Below are 22,862 nucleotides of genomic sequence, written 5' to 3' on the forward strand. Positions count from 1 at the left end.
ATTTATCAGGGGTCTTCCTGGCTTTGAGAACAACCCTCCATGCACTATACCATCTTCATACCTTAAAAAAAATACAAAATGATTTCAGATTCTAAACCTTTAGCACTTACAAATTGCTCAATAAATGTTCTATATATCTAAGTATTTCTCTATCTATGTATTTCTCTATCATCCATCTCTCCATTCGTCCATCTACCTCTCTCTCTCTCTTTGTCTGTCCATCAATCTGTCCTCCTATCTATCTACTTATCTATCTCTATCTATCCATCCATTTTCTATCTATCTCTATCTATCCATCTATCTATCATCTATCTATCTATACATCCATCAATCAATCTATCTATCTATCTATCTATCTATCCATCCATCCATCCATCTATCTATCCATCTTTCTATCAATCTGACTATCTATCTATCTATCTATCTATCTATCTATCCATCTGCCTATCTATCCATGTATTGATGTATGTTTGTATGTATCTATCCATCTATCTATCTATCTATCTATCTATCTATCTATCTATCCATCCATCCATCCATCTATCTATCCATCTATCTCTATCCATCCATCTATCTATCTATCCATCTACCCACCCATCCATTTATCTGTCTGTCTATCTATCTATCTATCTATCTATCTATCTATCTATCTATCCATCCATCCACCCATCTATCTATCCATCTTTCTATCAATCTGACTATCTATCTATCTATCTATCTATCTATCTATCTATCTATCTATCTATCCATCTGCCTATCTATCCATGTATTGATGTATGTTTGTATGTATCTATCCATCTATCTATCTATCTATCTATCTATCTATCTATCCATCCATCCATCCATCCATCTATCTATCCATCTATCTCTATCCATCCATCTATCTATCTATCCATCTACCCACCCATCCATTTATCTGTCTGTCTATCTATCTATCTATCTATCTATCTATCTATCTATCTATCTATCTATCCATCCATCCACCCATCTATCTATCTATCCATCTTTCTATCAATCTGACTATCTATCTATCTATCTATCTATCTATCTATCTATCTATCTATCTATCCATCTGCCTATCTATCCATGTATTGATGTATGTTTGTATGTATCTATCCATCTATCTATCTATCCATCCATCCATCCATCCATCCATCCATCCATCTATCTATCTATCCATCTACCCACCCATCCATTTATCTATCTGTCTGTCTATCTATCTATCTATCTATCTATCTATCCAAATGCCGCAATTTCTGGATCACAGGAACCATCTGTTGCCATCTTCATTACAAGGGGAGAGCATTTTATTAAAACTTTTTGTATTTGGACAAGAGAACATAATCATCCTTATGAGATGCATTGAGAGGGTGCACAAAGGAACCCTGGGTCTATACGCCACCTCTAACACTTTGTAGCTATGTGGCCACAGGCAGGTCACTGCATCTCCCTATGACAAAGTCAACTCATTTATAAAATGGATATCATGATAACAGGACTCCCTATGTCTCAGGAATATTATGAGGCTCAGATGACATGTTTTGTGAAATTTAAAATACCTGACCACTCCTTGCCTCAGTTTCCTTATCTGCAAAATAGATATTGACAAGACCTCTGAGGCTGCAGCATAGTAGGGTGAATTGCTGTCAAAGTCATACAAGAACAGGAGTCACCAATCCATACCTAAGGATCCTTAAGGGTACATATTGACTCAAACATAAATTAACATTATCCATGTTTTATTGTATTTTGAGTTTTTATAAGATATTTTCCAATTACATTTTAATGTGGTTTAGAGACATTTGGGAGTATTGTGGGCCATGTACAACTGCCTGGTTAGTGTTTGACAACCCTGTTATAGTGGAAAATACACTGGATTTGATATTCAATAGAGTCTGTCTCTGTGAGTTTATTCTCTGGTCACTTTCCATGATACTGGAATGAACAGGAGTCTTCTCTATGTTCCACTCTTGATTCTCCAGACTTGTTCCACCATATATTCTAACTGGACGTTCACGTTTCCCTTTGTTTTCAAACCCTGGAAATTCACTCTGCCCTCATGTGCCCTTCCCTTTCTTCCCCAAACTCCCCATTCATGGAAAGGACTCAGGACAGCCCTGTCTTCATTCTTCACTGAGCACTTCCAAATCTTTGGGCTTTCTCCCCTCTCTTCCTCCCCCCATCCCTTTCAGCTTCCTTTCATGAGTTATGTTCTTTCCACAGAGTTTAAGCTCCTTGAAAGCATGTTCTGTCTTTCTGCCAGTGTTTAACAAAGGCTTGTTAACTAAACAATGGTGAACACTGGCTAGTGCCAGTCAGTCGACAAGTATGTATTAAGAACTTACTATATGCCAGGCATTGTGCTAAGTATTGGGGTTACAAATGTATAAGAAAAAGGAAAATAATCCCAAACCTGGAAGATTAATCTAATGGGGAGAAGAAAACACTTAAAATGGGGATGGAAAGATGGGAAGAAGAAAGTACCTACATAGAGTCATGGTGGCTAAATCCAAAACAGAATTATGACAGGTCTGGGCACTTCATCAAGATAGAGATTGAAAATTCAGCAATGAGAGAAAGCAAATTTCTCTCTCTGTTTCTGATAATCTGAGGATTGCTAAACAAAGGACTTAGAAATCTGTTTGGTCTTGACATGTACATGGAAGATGTCATTTTGGAGAACCATTAAAGATATAATTTCATCAACAAAGTTAATGTAATTTTATAAATCAACATGCAATAAACACAGAAGGAGCCTGTGTTCTTTACACCCTTCAGTCAGTTGGCCTAATATGGAAGAAGAAGAAGAAGAAGAAGAAGAAGAAGAAGAAGAAGAAGAAGAAGAAGAAGAAGAAGAAGAAGAAGAAGAAGAAGAAGAAGAAGAAGAAGAAGAAGAAGAAGAAGAAGAAGAAGAAGAAGAAGAAGAAGAAGAAGAAGAAGAAGAAGAAGAAGAAGAAGAAGAAGAAGAAGAAGAAGAAGAAGAAGAAGAAGAAGAAGAAGAAGAAGAAGAAGAAGAAGAAGAAGAAGAAGAAGAAGAAGAAGAAGAAGAAGAAGAAGAAGAAGAAGAAGAAGAAGAAGAAGAAGAAGAAGAAGAAGAAGAAGAAGAAGAAGAAGAAGAAGAAGAAGAAGAAGAAGAAGAAGAAGAAGAAGAAGAAGAAGAAGAAGAAGAAGAAGAAGAAGAAGAAGAAGAAGAAGAAGAAGAAGAAGAAGAAGAAGAAGAAGAAGAAGAAGAAGCAGCAGCAGAAAATGAGGATTAGGGGGCAGCTAGGTGGCTCACTGAACTCAGAGCCAGTCCTAGAGATTATAGGTTTGGGATTCAAATGTGACCTCAAGCTTTTTAAAGTTGCGTGACTCTGGGCAAGTCACTTAACCCCCATTGCCTAGCCCTTACCACTTTTTACCTTGTATATATTATATATATAATATGTTACATATATAGTATATATATATATATATATAGCACATTATATTATAGCAATATATACTATTGATTCTAAGATGAAATTTAAGGATTTAAAAATAGAGGATGAAGATGAGAAATGGATGACTCAAGCCAAGTACCCAAAGATCTTCTACAAAAGACCCCCATCACCCAATGTTGATGACTAGGGAAAAGTCAGTTACAGAGCATATAGACGTACCCATAATGTTGTGATCAGCTGTTTTAATATTATGCTTTTGCTTTCTTTGAATAGAGTTTGGAAACCAAATTTGAAGGAGTTACTATGCAAATTCATAGTGTTAAATTTAGCAAACCAGATTTGGCAAACTGCTGGTAGAGTGCTGCCGGGCATTTGTATTTTACTCTATTTGTCTATTATTTAAATTAATGTCCAGCTTTACCTTGGCTGAATGGTTCTACCATTTAGAAAGCAATGAGGGTACACAATGATAATAAAGTTAATGTATAATACTAATAAAAATATATTCTACTAGTGAGAAGACAAGTTAAGATATTTAAACTATTTCACAAACGTTAAAGTGCTTAAAATTCTAGTTATGACTATTCTAATAATAATATCCATAATTTATGTCGCGCTGTAAGATTCACAGATCTCCTTTTATGTAAATCCTTACCTTCAGTTTTAGAATTAATGTACTGTATTGGTTCCAAGGCAGAAGAGAAGTAAGGGTTAGACAAGGGGAATTAATTGATTTTCCTAGGGCCACACATTCAGGAAGTGTCTGAGGCCAAATTTGAGCCCAAGATCTCCCATCTCTAAGCCTGGCTCTCAGTCCACTAAGTCACTTGGTTGCCCCAACAAAGCCCTTTTTATATATTTTCTTCATCACAACCACCCTGTGAGGGGAATGATCTTCCCAGTTTAGCAGAGGGGAAAACTAAGGTTCAGGGAAATAGATCGACTTGCTCAAGATCAATTCATTCATTCATTCACCAACCAAGTACCTACTGTTGGCTAAGCACTCATTTGGTACCAGAGAGACAAAAACAAAAAGAATAAAAACACAGCCTCTTCCTTCAAGGGGATTCCAATCTATTTGGGGAGAATAGCCAATCCATTGAGAATCAGAGGTGAGATCTGAGCCCAGGATTTTCTGATTCCTGGTCTCCTTCCTGATGAACTACCTCATCTCTTCCTCTCAAAATCTAAGGGAAGTGTCTTCTCCAAATGGTAAAACCAACAGTGATGAGTTGCTGGAGATTCCATTTTATCACAGCGGCACTTTTTTTACTCCTCACGAGAAGCCCCAGGAAAACACCTGGGGCTCAGCTCAGTGACAGAATATTGAGATGGAGGTAAAACACTTTCTGTCTAGCTCAACGATCTGTATCTTCAGCATAGTCAGGCTTATCTCAAGAATGGCATATTTCAGCCCAGAGTCAAAGGCAACCTTCATGTAGGCAGCTGCCTCTCCCTATGAAGATGGGCCAGAATCTTATCTTGATTTTTTATTCTTCCCACATCTTTGTGATGAAGGAAAGGTTTGATGGTCGTTTAGCATGGAAGCCACAATTGCCAGGCTAGTCAGTCATCAGCAGCCAATAAAAACTTAAAAAGAAACAGAGGACTCATATTCAGGCAATTAAGCCAATAGTTCTGTCCCTCACATCCTTGACTGCCCTTGCAACTAACAGCAGTGCCCAGAGCCACCTCCAAGAAGGGATAGAAAACTTGTTTAGCCATTCCAGATGCCTTCTCTAATGGGGAGAGGAGAAGAAAGGAGTTAACTGGGTATTTTAATGTAAAAACAAAAAAAAATCAATTTAAATTTTAAAAAAGAAAGGAAAGGAAAAAACACAGAATGAAGGAAAGGACATAAAACTGAAATTTGAAGAGTGGAAGACCAAGGGTTGAGTCCCATTCCTGCATGTACCAGCTGTGTGACCTTAGGCAACTCAGTCAACATTTCTGAGCTTCCATGTTAGACTTGTGGGGCAGCTTGGTCAATTGAGAGCCAGACCTAGAGATGGGAGATCCTGGATTCAAATATGACCTCAGACACTTCCTAGCTGTGTGGCCCTGGGCAAGTCACTTAACTCTTATTGCCAAGCCCTTACTGTTCTTCTGCCTTGGGACCAATACACAATATTGATTCCAAGATGGATGGAAAGGGTTTAAAAAATTGTAATAAACACAATGGAACAATGAGTTAATGCAATGATAAAGCACCATTTCTGTGTGTGTGTGTGTGTGAGAAAGAGAGAGAGATAGAGGGAGGCAGAGACAGACAGAGAGAGACAGAGAGAGAGGGAAAGACAGAGAGAGACAGAGACAGAGAGAGACAGACAGACAGAGAGAGACAGAGAGAGGGAGAGAGAGACAGAGAGAGACAGACAGAGAGAGAGACAGAGAGACAGAGAGAGAGTTTGGTGGCACAGTGGATGGAGCGTCAGACTTGAAGTCAAGGAGACTTAAGTTCAAATTTGACCTTAGACACTTACTAACTGTGTAACCCTGGGCAAGTCACTTAATCTTGTGTTCCTCAGTTTCCTTACCTGTAAAATGAGCTGAAGGAGTTAATGGCAAATCATTCTAATATCTTTGCCTAGAAAATCCCAAATGAGGTTAACATGAAGAGTTGCACATGATTAGAAAATGAACAACAAAGCATATATGTGTGCATTAATATGTATATATACATATGTACACATATTAGACACACATGCATATATGTACATGATAACAATAAATAGAATAAAATATAGAATAGAAATAGAATAAAATAGAAAATAGAAATGAATAGAATAGACAAATAATAGAATAAAAATAGAAATCAATATCCTTCCATAGATAGAAGTATTCATTAATATACTTTTCTATATATTTCTATATCTGTGCATTTGTAGGTGTGTTTATCCAATAGATATCTGTACTAATTCCTCTCTATCTCCCTTTCCATCTCCATATGCCTCTCTAATTTTCTTCTGCCTGGAGTTGATAGAAAGTCTCCTCCAGGCATCCTCCCCCCTCCTGTTAGAGCAGAGCTTTGTTTTTTCAACATTCTGTAGAGACGGAAGTTTGAAAATCAAGGCAGACTATTCTGATTTACGACAGGGAGGGATCTATGGGATGCTGCTTTCTGGAAATCGGCAGAGGCGAAACAAGAAAACGTCAATAAGACATAAAAATAAAAACCTAATCATCCTCAATACATTAGCAGAGCTCACTGTTTACAGCAAGGGTTTTGGACCTGGATTCCGTGAACATGTTTTTCCTTTTTTTACAGCCTCACCTGCTGCCTTAGTCTCAGCTCTAAGACAGAAGCGAGGCAAAGGCTAGGCAGTTGGGATTAAGCCACTGGCCCAGAGTCACACAACTTCAAAGTGCCGGAGGTGAGATCTGAACGTAGGGCTGGTTCTCTATCTACTGTGCTCTCCGGCTACACTTGTGAGAGTTTAAAAATATGTCGATAACTACGTTTCAATATAACTAGTTTCCTTTGAAATGCCACACATTTTATTCTGTTTTTAAAAATAGTCATTCTGAGAATCCCAAAGGCTTCACTAGCCTGCCGAAGGAGGACATGACACCAAAATGGTTTGCAGGAACTCAACAAGGAATCCTCTCGTAATCTGAAGAACCCATTTGAGTGATGATCTACCCAGACTCTTTTCTGCATCTTTTTTACATATTTTCTAAGCAGTACGAGTCAAGAATAAGGCCAAAAGCAGGTTCTTCAAACCAGTTATTTGACCACAGCTGAGAACACAAAATAAATGGCATTTGCTGATCTTAACTGACCAGGAATTCCATTAATTCAGAAAATTCTTGGGATGGAACTCTCTCTAGCAATTCACGGCATCCTCTCCTCTCCAGCCTGGAGTCCTAAAGAGTTATCTTGGGTATTTAATGGTGAGATGACTCGTCCAGCATCCCAGAGCCTGCCAGAGCCTGAGGTTTGAACCCAGATCTTTATGACTCTAAAACCAGCTCTCTGTTCATTCTACCACACTCCAAACAAACAAAGACTGGCAGAGAAAGAAATAACGATCGATTGATACAATTATATTAGTTACTCTCCAAAAGCTAGGCGGTGTAGTGAAAAGAGAGCCAGGTCTGGAGTCAGCAAGATTCACCTTCCAGAGTTCAAATTTGGTGTCAGGTACTTGCTATCTAGGTGACCCTGGAAAAGTCACTTGAATCTCTTTGTCTCTGTTTCCTCTGTAAAATGAGCTGGAGAAGGAAATTACAAATAATTCCAGTATTTTTGCCATGAAAACCCAAAAGAGGTCCCTCAGGATGGGACATGACTGAAAGGACTGAACAGTAATGAACGGCAAAACTATTCACGGCTATGTAGTATTTCCCTGTTTTTGTGTAATTGTACAATTGACAAATCATAAAGACGTGTACACAGGCATGAGTTGCCCAGTCCTTCACTTCTTAGCTCTCTCCTGCCATTGGCACATACTTTCTCCCATTCCCTTCTCCCAGGGTTTCTTTGGAGTCCACTGAACAATCTGCCTTGCCTTCTCCACTTGTTGGTGCTGAAACTCTCTGTCTATACCAACAAGAAGGGCAGAAAAACTCGCTCAGGGCTTGAAGGTCAAGAAAGATGCCCAGCTGGCTCCGACTGGCATGTCATTATTTATTGTACTATAGGGGGAAGGGAGAAAGAATTTTTAAAGGTCCACTCTGTGCCAGGAAGTGTGCTAAGCATTTTACAAAAAGTATCTCATTTTGCCCTCATAAGAAACATGGGAGAGAGATGCTATTTATTATCCCCATTTTACAGTTGAGGAAACAAAGACAGAGGTGAAATGACTTGACCAGGGTAATACAAGGAGTAAGTGTCTAAGATAAGATTTGAACTTAGTCTTCAGGGTTTGGGGGGCTAATCTGGGAACTGAACCACCACAATAGGAAAATCTGTTTCAAGTTTGAAAACACTTATAAAGGAACATTACCACCATCATTATCCTCATTATCATTACCACCACTGGCATTTATTTAGCATATAAGGCTTACAAAGCACGTTACAAATATTACAGTATTTGGTCTTTAGGACTCTAAGAGACAGGTGACATTGTTTTCTCTATTTGACAAATGGGGAAACTGAGAACAAGAGAAGTTAATGATTTGCTCCGAGTCACAAAGCTAGTGTGTCTGAAGTGGGTTTTGAACTCATGTGTTCCTGACTGCAAGTCCAGTCTTCTATCCACTAGACCACGTAGCTTCCTTCATCACTGAAATCAAGCAGAAACACAGAAGAAAAACAACTGCTTGATCACATGGTTCCATGGGGTGATGATTGGTGATGGAGACTCTAAATGATCCTCCTGGTGCAAACATCAATAATATGGAAATAGGTCTTGATCAATGATACATGTAAAACCCATTGGAATTGCTCATTGGCTACGGGAGGGGAGAGGAAGGGAGGGAAAGAACATGAATCATGTAGCCATGGAAAAATATTCTAAATTAATTAATTAAATAAAAAATTTCAATTAAAAACATAACTGAACTCATGGATGTGTCATATGAGAATCCTTTGAAAAAAACCAAGGTGTGTACCCTAGGGAAGAATGTGCAAAAGGGTCATGGAAGTTCTCCTGTACAAAAGGGATTCACTTTTCATTTCATTTTGTTTTCTTTTATCCTGCCCCAGACTAAGGAAGGAGTTCCAGGTCATCAGATTAAGTGTCCACACCAGAAAATCTTCCTAACAATGATAATTGCCCCAAAGGAGAGTGGGCTACTTCAAGAGGTAGTGAGTTCCCCATCTTTGGAGATCTTGAGGCAGAGATCAGATGACCACTTGAGTATGATCTAGCAGAGATTCCTTTAGTGCATGGGCTGGACAGGACGGCTACCAAGGTCCTTTTCTGAGATCCTGGTTTTGTACGTGATGGATCAGACAAAAGGTGGCAGAAGGAAGAATCCCCCAAAGATGCTAGAACCACACACATGGAAACAATCAGCACTAATGGAGTTCAGAAAGAGACTAACAGAAAGACTCCCTAAAAAAAAATCAACTCTTAATTCCAACACAGGTTAATATGTTTCAGATCAAATCTGCCCTTAATTTAATCCTGCTGAAAAGCACCCAGCCTGGGGCAGGGCCCTGACCTCAAGCTGATGCGTGTAATGCTTGGATGCGTTTTAACCTTTGGGGTTGAACAAAGTTATTTCATCACTTATAATGAGGGTTTTGACCTCTCTAGCCTCTTAATGGAGGGCCTGTGCCCAGGAGGCCATTCTGCACACAAAGATGAAGAGAATCTATCTGAGGAGAAAAAGCTGGACCACTGGAGAGCTGCTCTTACCACCTGGAGTACCTTATTACTGACATTTTCTCCTCTCCCTCATTGGATATGTACGCAGTCCATCATACAGCCCCCGAAACAGGAGGCATCTCAGAGCCCAGCGTCTTACCCAGCCCAGAAATCCTTTCTGCCATGTCCTTCCTTTTAGGAAGGGAGTTAATAAGCTGAAAAGTATCCAGAAAGAGCAGCCTTTCATGCCCTATGAGAAGAGATGAAAAGACCTACCTATGTCGAGCCCAGAGAAGAAAAGACAGAAAAGTCTCGAGAGCTTGCTACAAGGCTGGTCATGTTGAAAGAGGGATTCGACTTATTTTCTGCTTGGCAGAAGATGGAAGAACAAGGACCAACGGATGGAAAGTGTTAAGAACACAACTCAAAGTGTAAAAAAACAATTGATATCAAGGGGGGAAAACTCTTAACTATGGCCATACCAAAGTGGAACAGGCTTCCTTGGAAGTGGTCTTCAAACAAGAAACACGTGGCCAATTAGTGGAATGCTGGAGCAGAGATTTTTGTTCATGGGTTGAACTCAGTGATCTCAGGGGGGTCCCTTCCAACTCTGAAACACTCACTCTTCGGAGATGGCAAGATACCATCATTCTTAAATTCTATGCTTCTACTTGGGAGAGAAGAGCTCACTATTACACAAAGCATTTAACTCCAATAACAGACAGCTCTAGCTGCTTGAAAGTTATTTCTCTGATCAAGCCAAAATGGGCTTTTTTCCTGATTTCTAGTTAGGAGGAGATACTAGTTCTCTGGAGTCAGGCAGACTAAGCCTAGTCCCACATGGTCTGGGGAACATCTTGCAGTCATGCATACAGCATGGATGCCTAAAAGGAGCTATCCAGGGTCACTGATTCTGAAAAGTCTCTTTGACAGAACTGCAAGTGCCTAGGAGTAAAATGTGTGCCTAAAGTTTTTCTACGTATAGCCCCTGGCATACAGCAAGTGCTCAATTAATCCTTTTTCCTAGAATTCTCTACCCACCCATTTTGGCCTCCTGGCTTCCTTGACTTGCTTCTGGTCCCAGTTAAAATCTCACCATCTGCAAGAAGCCTTTTCTGATCTCCCTCAGTGCCCATGCCTTTCCGACTGTTATACTTCCCTCTAACTGATTCTGTATCTGTCTAGTTTATGGATTGCATAGTTGTTTGCACCTATCAGACTGTGAACTCCTTGTTAGTAGGGACTCATTATTTTTTTTTCTTTCCTTTCTATGCTCAGCACTTAGCTCAGTTTTAGGCACATACTTATTGGCTCAACTTGACTTCATATAGATCCAGAGTGGGATCCTTGGGAGAATGGTGGACTTGAAGCCACAAAGATCTGACTTCAAATCCTGCCTCAGAAACTTACTGGCTCTGTGATCATAGGTGAATCACTTAAACTTATCTGAGACTCAGTTTCCTTTACTGTAAAATAAAAGTATTGGACATGATAGTCTCAAAGGTCTCCTCTAGCTCCAGAGGTAGGAACCTAATAAGATACTTTGATCTGGAACTCAGAATACATATCCTTTTAGGAACTGAGCTTCTTCTTTCCCTAGGACATCCTTCCTCAAGGAAAAGTTTTTATCTTTATTTTATTTTAATAACAAGTTTATACATAAGTTTTAGAAATTTATATGATTCACGTTGGCTCTCTCCCTTCTTCTCTTCCCCCTCCTGGAGTTGATGAGCAATTCAACCTGGTTTATACATGTATTATCACTCAAAATATGTCCTTATTCATTTTTATAAGTGAATCATCTTATAAACTAAAACCCCAAATCATATACCCAAATAAACAACTGATAAATCTGTTTTCTTCTGCATTTCTACTCCAACAGCACTTTCTCTAGAGGTGGAGATCATTCTTTTCATAAGTCCCTCATAATTGTCCTGGATCATTGTGTTGCTATTAGTAGCACATTTGATCTTCTCACAATATTTTATTTACTATGTACAATGTTCTCCTGGTTCTGCTTATTTCATGCTGCATCAGTTCATGTAGATCTTCTCAGCTCTTTCTGAAATCCTCCTGTTCATTATTCCTTTGAGCACAATAGTATTCCATCACCATCAAATACCACAATTTGTTCAGCCATTCCCCAATTGAGGGCCATCCCTTTCCTTTCCAATTCTTTGCCACCACAAAGAGTGCAGCTATAAATATTTTAGTACAAACAGGTTCTTTCCCATTTTTTGAAATCACTTTGGGATACAGTGGTATTGCTGGATCCAAAGACATCCATTCTTTTATAGCCCTTTGGGCATAATTCCAAATTGCCTGCCAGGATGGTCAAATCAATTTACAAGTCCACTGGTATCCCAATTTTGCCCCATTCCCTCCAACATTTATTATTTTCCAAGGAAAAGATTTTGAACATTCTTCATATTGTTTATCATTTAATGACTTTGTTAGAGCACAAAATAAAAATGGCAGCCAAGCCTCTAACTTCTTACAAAGATCTTTAGTGAAGCCCCATCTGGAGGACTGTGGTCAGTTCAAATATAAAATTTTGTTTGGATTTTAAAACCTTTCCCAACCTGGTCCATTCCTCCCTGCCCATTCTTACTCTTGATAGCTCTCCACATACACAATAAGTGATGTTGGTCTTTTTTCTGTGCCTTGAACAAGACACCCCATCTCCTAACTCCTCTTAATGTTCCTGGATGCCTCCCTTGACTGAAATGCTCTCCCATCTTCCCTCCATCTCTTATAATCCCTGGCTTCCTTCAAGAGCCAGCTCAAATCCCACTTTCTTAAGGAGGCTTTTCCTGAAAATAATGAACTCTTTCTGGACATTATGAAGTCCACCATGTCCAACAGGCAGTAGGTAGCACACCTATCACAATGCTTTGTATATAATAGGTACTTAATAAACGTGTAGATTGAGGAATTTACCAATGCAAGCTAGAGGAGGACCGATAAGAATAGGATTTGGAGGATGGTAATAGAGTCATAATGCTCTCTAAGAGAGAGACTGGATCAAATCATTTAATAAATGGTTGTTGATCGACAAAAAAAGAGGGTTTTCCTGGTCCTCTTCCTGATCCCCCCAACTACTTCCTTTCCATTGATACAACTTTTCATCGTGTCTGTTATATACTTTTATGTATAAATGCGTGTACATATACACACATACAAATATATCACTGCATATCCAAACATACACAAATGTTCTCCCCATTAGTTCTTAAGGGCTGTGTTTTTTCCTCTTTCTTTGGATTACCAGCTCTTAGCATAGCTTCAAGTATGTAAAGACGCTTTCTTGACAGCCCAAGTTCTTGGCATGTTTTGAGAAGGACACTGATGAAAGTGGAAGGTCCAGATGAGGCAAACAAGACGGTGAGCCATAGAGGTTCAGGACATAACGGGACGGGATGATGGGACAAGGGATGATTATGTTGGGAAAGAGAAGCCCTGAGGAGGGGGGAGGGATGGCTGTTTTCAAGTTTTAAGAGCTAGCACATGGAAAAGGGAGTCGACATATCCTGAATGGACCCAGAAGGAAGAGCGAGGACTAATGGATTGGGAGGAAGAGAGGCATGCTGATTTAGGACTGATGTCAAGGGCAGCTTCCTGACAATTAGGCTCTCCAAAAAAGGGAATTTGCTGCTTCATCAAATAGAATGTTTCACATCATTGGAGGTTTTCAAATAGAGGCCAGATGACCATGTGGAAAGGATTTCTCTTCAGGTGCAAATGGTAATAGATGAACTCTGAAGTTCCTTCCAATGCTAATGAGCCTTCCAGCTCTGTGAACGTTAAAAATGACGATAGATTCCCAGAGCAGTCCCAAAGTCTATTTAACCCATAATAAGCCATTTTGAGGTCTTTTTTTTTTGGCTGTTTCTCTTCACCCCCAAGCCTTGCCATCTTGTTGTTTGTCCTTCATTCTTGAAGAGGACCCGTGATATCAAGGGGTGGCGTCTTGACTTTTGTGTGAATTAGATGTAAGGGAGGCAGAGACGTCCAAAGCCATCGGCATTATCCTCTTCCTGAGGCATCAAAATCCAGTAGCAAGACGAAGTCAAGACCACTAGTGATGGCCCAGGATGTAGGGGATGACCTTGGCATATTCTATGTCTAACCAAGCTCTAGGCACTCCACAGCCCCTGATTCAACTGTCTTCATGGCCACTGGAACAAATTGTTCTCATCCATCTATGCCAACTGGGGAAGTCTTCACATGCTTGGGATTGAGGTCTTCCTAAACAGTCACTGGAGGATGGGGGCAGCTGGGTGGCTCAATGGATTGAGAGTCAAGCCCAGAGATGGGAGGTCCAGGGTTCAAATCTGGCCTCAGATACTTCCTAGCTGTGTGACCCTGGGCAAGTCACTTGACCTCCATTGACCAATACACAGTATTGATTCCAAGACGTAAGGTGAGGGTTTAAAAAATAGATAGATAGATAGATAGATAGATAGATAGATAGATAGATAGATAAATAGATAGATGAATAAATATATAGTCACTGATGGGATTGAGGTCTCTTGATTACCCACAATATGGTTTAGCCCTTCTACTGAGATGGTTTACCAGGGTGTGACTGCTGTGCATACTACAACCATTTTACCTGCCAGGAAGCCTTTGGACCACCATACTTTATCTACTTAGCAGCTGTTCCTTCTAAATATGGCATCTCTCCCAACTGGAGTGAGAGCTCCTGGAGCCTAAGGACTATATCAATTTTCTATTTGGATCTTCAGAACTTAACATGGGTGCTTGATATTCAGAAAGCCCATAGCAGATTATTTTTCATTAATTAATTCATTTCTGATCTCTGCATGCCCACCACACACACACACACACACACACACACACACCTCTCAGCTCTGTTTCTCCAATTTCTAGTCATCCTTCAAATTGCATCTCAAGTGATATTTTTTTCTGTAAAGCCTGCCATGATACTATAACCAGAAAACTTGTCTCTCTGATCTGAATTTTTTTAAATTCACAAATATTCACTGATCTTCTCCTGTATGGAGAACTCTCTCCTGAGTGCTATAAGATTTGAAAATTTAGGTATGATAGCATAATTGCCCTTCAAAGAGGGAGTAAGAAAGATATACCATATACACAAATAATCATATCATATAACATAATGCAAAGAAATTACAAAATTGAATAGAACAGGTGCTTAAGAGTATTGAAAGTGAAATACTTTTCTAGGTTTAGAAGAGAATGGCCATTATGGCCCAGAGTATTTGTAGGAAAGGTAGATGGAGCTGGGACAGAATTCAGGACTGTACACTGTAGCATCAATCTATTTATTTGAATGCCCAATGGTGGGGTAGCAAAAACTAGAGAAGAAATGGTTCCCATCTTTGCCCTATAATCATCACCCTACCTTCCTGGTTTACTGGCAAAGGACGAAACTGCTTATCCAAGACAACCAGGGAGCACGTGGCATCGAATCCAAGTCCTCGTATCTGGTTAGCATCTATGCCTTGTACCACTTTCTGTAAAAAAACAAAAACGCAAATCAATCAGATGGGTCTGTGCCTACAATCCATAATACATGAAATCTGCTTGAAAACCTTCAGGGCTTTTCTATTGCTTCCCAAATAAAATATAAAACCCTTAAGCCAAGATGTAAAACCTTAAAGAATGAGGCTTTGATCTCCCTTTCTGGACTGATGTCAGTTTAATCCTCTCCACACACTATATCATGGCCAAACTCGGCTAGTTTGTGTTCACCAAAATTGACAATCTATGGTTATAAACTCATTAATGACCCTTTACCAATCCATCAAAAAGCATTTATTAAGCACCTGCTAGGTGGGGAAGTGGATAGAGTATGCAGCCTGGAGTCAGGAAGACCTGAGTTCAGATCTGGCCTCAGACACTAACTTTGTGACATGGGAAGTCACTTAAGCCTATTTGCCTCAGTTTTGTCATCTATACAATGAGCTGGAGAAGGAAATTGCAAACCATTCTAGTATCTTTTCCAAGAAACCTCAAATGAGATCACAGAGAATTAATGACTGAACAACAACAAACAAAAATCTACTAGCTGGCCCTCGGGGAGCTTCTATTCTATCAGCAGAAAGAATATGTGCATAAATGAATACACAGATGAAGGACAGAAAATTAACACAAGGAGAAAGAAATTTTGACCGGGAATTAGGAAAGGCTGACACTGAGTTGAATGTTAAAGAAAGCTATGGATTCTAAGAGGCAGAAAGGAGGAGGAAATGGAGAAGTGTCTGGGAAGGAGCATAAAGACCAGAGATATTCTTGAGGGACAATAATAGGGAGGCCAGTTTAGCTATATCATAAGATAGAAGAAGGGCAGTAATATGTACCTAGAAAGGGAGATTGGGGCCAGTTTGTGAAGGATGTTAAAGAACAGAGTTCTTAGAGGGACTAGGGATTTTTTTAATTGATTTTTTAATTTAATTTAATTTATTGTATTTATTGATATCTCTTTATACTGCTTGGATTTCTCCCTCTCTGGAATTTTGACAATATAAAGGATAGTGCCCAAAAGGGCTAAACTTTATCTCAAAGGTTGGTTGTTTGTTATTTTTAAGAAAAAAGAACTGGAAAATGTCAACAAAACTGATCAATACCGTGGAAAAATCTAAAGGCATTGGGAATTTTTCACATCAAGACCTGGCACCACCCCCAGCAGAGATATCTTCTTATCACTCTTCTTTGGAGCCAAGCTTATTCTTTATGGCTTTGCAAGTTCCATCATTCACTTTTGCCTCTGGAGTTTAGTAAGAAAGGCACTGACCTGACCACAGCTCTGCTTTAGAAACATCACGTTGGCCGCTCATTGGGAGTGGAATATGGAGGGAAGAGATTTGAGGCACAGAAACCAACTGGAGAGAGGCTGATGAGAGCCTGAACTAGGGAGGTGGCTGAAGTGGCGATGGAGTAAGAAGAAGGGGGAAGAGTCCAAAGACGTTGGGACAGGAAACACAAGCGGTAGCGAATGGCACATACGTGGCATTTCCTCTCAACAGCACAATGTCTTCTACAAAGCTGCCACTTAATACACACTTGTTGACTGATTGATTAAATTTCGCCCCTTTGAGCTTTCTATCCCCAGGACCTAGCATGCGAGAGTCACTTAATAAATCCTTGCTGAAAGTAAAGCTTGACATCTAACCAATCTCTGCTAATAACCTATTCGTTACTACCTTCCCTTCCTTTCTCTGTTCATGTCTGTGAGTATTCTATGGAACCATTTCTGAAACAATGGAAGGAAGCAAACTAAACATTTCTTAAGTGCTCCCTGTGTGCTAGGCACTCTGCAAAGTGCTTTAGGATTATTATGGGGAGTAGGTGCTCTTAGAGTAGTCTTCCCATTGTATAACTGAAAAAGCTGAGGTCAAACAGATCAAACGACTTCCTCTAGATCACACAGCTAGTGTCTAAGGTCAAATTTGAACTCAGGTCTTCCTGACTCCAGGAGCACTGCCCTATCCACTGTACCACTTGGTTGCCACAATAGTTCTTCAAATGGGCACATTTTTCCTTCTGTAATTTGCTTTGACAACACCACCAGCACCAAGTGCAGTAAGGCATATATACATATACATACAGACACTCCTAAATTATATTTAATGCATGCTTGTTGACTAACTGGTTTTACATATTTGTATACATAGGTATACATTTATTTCTTGACATATACTGATATGCATTTGTATGTATATGTATGTGCATAAAACATATATGTATATCAGTGCCATCTACTTTTCAGCACTCATCGTTTATAATAGTTTTTTTCCTCTACATCACCCTTAAGCTTTTCTCCCGTTTCTTCCCCTCACGTGAGTCCTCAAGTAGGAGCCAGATGATCATTGTCCAGAAATGGGATCAAGAGAATCCATAATGTGAAGAGGACGTGTAAAGTATGCCCTGATCGGACCTTTGAGGTTTTGTGATTCTCTCAAGAAATGGAGAAATGGGAAATGTAGGAAGCAGATCTGCTTCTGCAAAGAAGAGGCAAGAGAAAGCTGAAGCCTGAGCTTGAGCCCCACTTTTATCTTGACTAAATTGAGTGTTTTCTATTTGCTCCCCTGTGTCTTTTTTGATAAATGGCCAATGGTGACTGGTAGAACTATTAGAAAGCAAACAAGTAATAAGTTGGCCGTCACTTGGAGATGATAAAAAATTAGCCATTAAAACCAAGCTGTACTTAGAGTAGACTATTTTAAAGCAGCTTTTCATCAGGGAATTACATTTTCTCCTGGACAATTTCCTTAATGGCAAAAGAGGTTATGTGCTAGAAGAATAGTAGAGACCCTAGGGCAAAGAGAATACGATTCACACCAAAAAGAATGGAAAATTAAACAGGCAGAAGAGAGGATGCGAGGTCTCATTTATTGCACTCTATCGTCTCTACCCAGCTCCCCAACCCCTTCTATTCTTCTCTGGGTGCTCCCCGCTGCACAGGGCTCATTAATGTTTGAGAAGACTGATCAATAATGACAGAATGGCGAATTGTCCATCTGCAAATTACCAAGCATCTCATGAATATTTAAAGAGCCAAAGTCAAGAACAGAGAGCAGAGAGAAACCAGCACTTAAAAAAATAGAGTCCTTACAGAAAAACAGAGGACAAAGGAAGCTCTTTATTCCGAGACTTTGCAGTTTTAGCAAAATAGAGCAAGGGATAGTCAGACAAAATCTGAAAAAGGAAGGAGAGGCAACATGGTACCACGGACAGTGCTGGATTTTGAGTTGTAAGACCTAGATTCAAATCCCAACACTGTTACTTATCACCTGTATGTCACTAGGGATGTTATCTTTACCCTCCCTTACTCTGTTCAAGATACCTATCCTCCCTAAGCCTCAGTTTCCCTGTCTGCAAAATGAATTGAACTAAATTGAACTAGATCGTCTCTAAGAATCCTTCCAACTCTAAAGCTATGATCCTATGAGCCCCCTCCCTATTCAAAGAGTAGGACTCCAATCCAATGAGCTGTCAACATCAATGAGCACAGAGAACCATGTAGCATAAGCCTCTTGGGATTACCTGACCAAGTTCACATAGTAGGAAGTACCCAATCCAAGACCCAAGCTGAAGTTCTCTGACTCCAAGCCCAGCGTTCATTCTACGGCATCCCAGCTCTCAGCCCACCTTTGTAACGATACAGCACGCAGCCCAGATGTCATCAGATGACTGCTCGTGGTGGTCTAGCTGAGGTGCCCACTTTTGGATGGGGTGCTCCGCATACGCAGCGAGGGTGCCTTGCTGACTGACCAATGCCGCCCGGGCACTGCCCGTTCCCACATCGATGCCCACATAGTAATTCATCTGTTTCTGCTCTCCGTTGGCCATGTTGGGGTAACCTGTTACAAGCCAGATCAAGATATGTTTAGAGACTGAAGTGGGGATTAGGTGCCTGTGCCCCCCTTATAGACTGAACCCCAAAGCATAGCACAAAGCCTGACACATAATAGATGCTTAATAAATGCTTGTTGATTGGATGACACAGAAGCTGAAGTTCACATGGGCACGACCTAGTCAATTGAGATTCAAACCCAGATCCTCTGACTCCAGCTCCAGCATTTGCACTAGCCTCAGACGTCCTCTGGTCATCCCACACTGGACCAGACTCCCTCCTAAGGATCTTTAAAGGAAAAGAAAACTGATCATGGTGGGTAATCATCAAGGCAGCCAAATACTTTATATTGAAAAGTAATTCAGCAATGGTCAAACCAATCTGGTATCCACTAGGTAGCAAAACTGATAGAAAGGTAAACTTAGAACCCTGAGTTCTTATTCAGTCCCAAACATTTACTAGCTGTGTGACTTGGGACAAGTCACCTGTTTTCCTCAGTTTCTTCATCTAAAAAAATACAGCTAATAATAGGACCTCCTTCACAGAGCTGTTGTGAGAATTAAATATTATAATAATTGTAAAATGCTTAGCACAGAACCTGCCACATTGTGTAAGTGATAAATAATTGGGAGCTATGATCAGGAAGACATAGTTTGGAGACCTGCCTCTGTGATCCTGTGCAAGTCATTTTACTATATCTCACCTGAGTTTCTTCATTTGTAAAACAAGGATAACAATAACCTCTACTTCACAGGATAAATTGGGAGAACAATTGAGATAACATACCCAAAAGGCTTTGCAAATCTGTTTTGGAGCTTGCTACCCAATCTGCTAAGGTTTGGTACATAGTAGACATTTAATAGAAGCTTGTTTTAATGACATTTTTTTTCCAGGGGAAATTTCGAGTCCTTAAAGGCAAAGGCATCCCAGTTCATTTCCCACCTCCAGTTCAACTCTGCATCCAATACATTGTCCAACCCATTGGACAAGCCAATAAAAAGCTGAATCTGCTGTATTTAACTCCAATGAGGCTCCAACGAGAGAGAGCAGCTGAGAAACCCCATCAAAGTCATCTTTACTTGGAAAATAACAATTCAAAGACCACATCCTATTGATGGGATCACCAAGGAACACCGCCATCACTTTCACTATTTTTTCCATGATTTTCATCACTTTTCTAACATGCTTGTCTTAAAGCTATTGCTCACAAACTCTCACTGTGGCACCTGCCTAGGTCTTCAGGGCTGCTGATGCCTGCTGCTAAAGACCCCTGAATGCTCTCTCCATCAAGGGCATACAAGGAAGCCTTTGGAAAGCTGGGTCAGGTTACAAATAGAGCATTAAGTACCAGCAAACTGGGAAAGAACCCAAAAAGAGGGGAGTGAGAAAGGAAGGCCTGGGAACCTGGGAGCCGGTGTTTTCTCTCTTTCAAAGCTTTCATAAACTAAAGGGATTATGGGAAGTAGTACATTTAATACTTCCTTAGGATCACAGAAATGGCTGTCTTCTCTCTGTCTGTCTGTCTCTTTATCTCTGTTTCTCTCTATCTTTCTCTCTGCATTTTTTTATGTCTCTGAACATTCCTTTGTCTCTGATTCTCAGTTTCTATATTTCTCTGTTTCTCTGTCTCTCCGTATCTCTTGTGAGATAAATACACAATTAGTAGAAGCTTCTGCCAATCCTCTTCCTCCTTATGTGTTATTCAAAGAATGGTTCCCCAAAGATAGTCCCCAAATCTCCCAATTCACATTATAAGCCTAGTGTGGCCATCAGCCCGAACTAGTGGTTATGACTTGAACAATTCCACCAGCTAGACCTCAACAAAGAAGATTTCCCCTTTTAATTGGCACTGGGGGGTGCTGAGAGAAGGTTGGGAACTTTGGCCAGCAGATGTGTGCCAGCTGCTCCTGAGACACGGCAAAGACTGCTCCATTACATCGATTCCCTCTCAGCCATTCCCCCTCTAGTTTCTCATTTTAACTTTGCCTTTCCCCAAAGGAAGGCTTCAGAGGGCAGAGGGGAGCAGAAATGAGAGGAACAAAAGAAAGGTTCAAATGGGAGCACAGCCCAGACTCTGAAGACAAGAAGGGATTTCAGGGCACTCCCTCAACCGGTGTTCAGGGTAATGATGTGTCTCCCCTTCTCCATCCAGCTCGTCGCTTCCTTCGAAGCCCATCTCAGCTGACGGTGGCACTGCCCACCTTTCCTACCACTTTCTTTCTCTTGAAATCATTTTGTACTTATTTCCTATTGATGGACCAGCATGCATATTGTCTCCCCCACTTTTTTTCTGTCTGCTTTGCACACGACAAGGATTTAACAAATGTGTGTTGAATACAAACATGAGAAGCAAGGATGTACAGTTGGAAAACTGGTTGGGGTTTCTGATCCTTTTCTGTCCCATTCACACACACACACACACACACACACACACACACACACACACACACACACACACACACCCCTTCTGGCACTGCTCTCTGGCTCAGCTGAAGTGGAGGTTTGGGGGAAGATGTCTCTTTTTTCCACACCGTGGAATGACCTGGTGATTCAGTCATGCCCTGCCTTCTTCAGCTATGACTTTTGTTCCTCCCAAAACTTTTTCCCTTTATGAAACAACCTCCTTGACTTCAAGTTCTGTGGTTTCTCTGGCCCCGGTCGAATCCATCACCACCCCTTTCAATTCTCCCTTTTTATCATCTGCTCAGATTTTTACACATGCTGCGGGATCAAGACCGCCCATGGCATGTCACGTACACGATAACCTTTTGAAAGTCTCAGATACCTCCAGAGACGTTTATTTTTGCCATTCCTGGCAGACATAGTTCTTCTTTTCCCCCAGTAGACTGACGGCTTCGAAGCCTCTGATATCTCCTATTTCTAAAGTCATCCCCAAAGAATGAATGGAAAGCATTTAAGTGCTTGTTACATGTGCCAAGCACTGAAAGTCCCTTCCTCAGGGTGCTTCCACGTCAAAAGGGGGACAATGTTTAAGGGAGTGGTGGCCATGGAGGCTTGGACTGGACCCTGGAAGTCGGAGGGCTGAGGAGTGGAGCCATAGAAAAGGACATGAGATTGGCACATCCCTTCTAACTCAGTTTCCAGGCTCTACACAATGCATCTTAACTGAATCTTTCAGAGATATCAGACAATAAAAAGAATTCTCAGCTGAAATAAGGAGAGATGGAACAGCACTAATCTTGATTTCTTCACACCGAAAACCCATAAGCAAAGGCATGCTGGCCCCTGAGGTTACTGAAGGGACAGGCTCCTTGAAACATGATCCTTGCCTCTTACAAAAACACTGCCAGGTGCTGGGAGCTTTCTGGCCACAGGAGTCATCTGGCTCCAAAAGGGGGGCCTCTCGTCCCTGGGCTTGAAGGGCTGATCCCCAGAACAGCAAAGCCTGGCCCCAAAGGTCTCCCAGTGAACGTGCAATTCTGCAGAACTCACAGACTCACATTAAAAAAAAGAAGAAGAAGACACTCCCCAAAGGGAGACATCACACTCTCTTGTCTCTTACCAACCTGGGAAGTGAAAGCCACATCCTTCCTAGTAACTCTCTCCCTCCACCCATTCTTCACTGGAAGTACAAGGCTACATTCTTTGTTTCCTTCAACTCTGAAGCAATTATGGAACTTGTGTGGAAAACTAAAGAGAGCATCAAATCACAGAGAAGAGGAGGAAACGGTGCCATGGGACCTATCTATTGGGCGAGGCAGGCAGCCAGCAGGCATTTCAGTGCCTAGGCTCTACATTAGACCCTGAGAACCCCAAAAGGCAAAAAAGCAATCCTTGTCCTCAAGGAACCTATATCCTAATGGGGAGGGCAAACAACTA

The 22,862-nt window shown here is 40.7% G+C and overlaps 1 protein-coding gene across 2 annotated transcripts in view; it reads right to left on the reverse strand.

The window, feature by feature from the left end:
• The window catches only part of FGGY (FGGY carbohydrate kinase domain containing), a 582,083-nt gene that overhangs the window by 542,466 nt on the left and 16,755 nt on the right, over window positions 1–22,862 (reverse strand). For both annotated transcript variants that reach the window (XM_007480500.2, XM_007480498.2), the window contains exons 2-3: window positions 18,818–19,029; window positions 15,069–15,180 (exon numbers count right to left, since the gene is read on the reverse strand). In XM_007480500.2, coding sequence (XP_007480562.2) covers window positions 15,069–15,180; window positions 18,818–19,018 — 313 coding nt within the window. In that variant the 5' untranslated portion in view covers window positions 19,019–19,029. The remainder of the gene's footprint in view (window positions 1–15,068; window positions 15,181–18,817; window positions 19,030–22,862) is intronic.

The sequence above is a fragment of the Monodelphis domestica genome, chromosome 2, assembly GCF_027887165.1.
Source record: "Monodelphis domestica isolate mMonDom1 chromosome 2, mMonDom1.pri, whole genome shotgun sequence".
NCBI lineage: Eukaryota > Metazoa > Chordata > Mammalia > Didelphimorphia > Didelphidae > Monodelphis > Monodelphis domestica.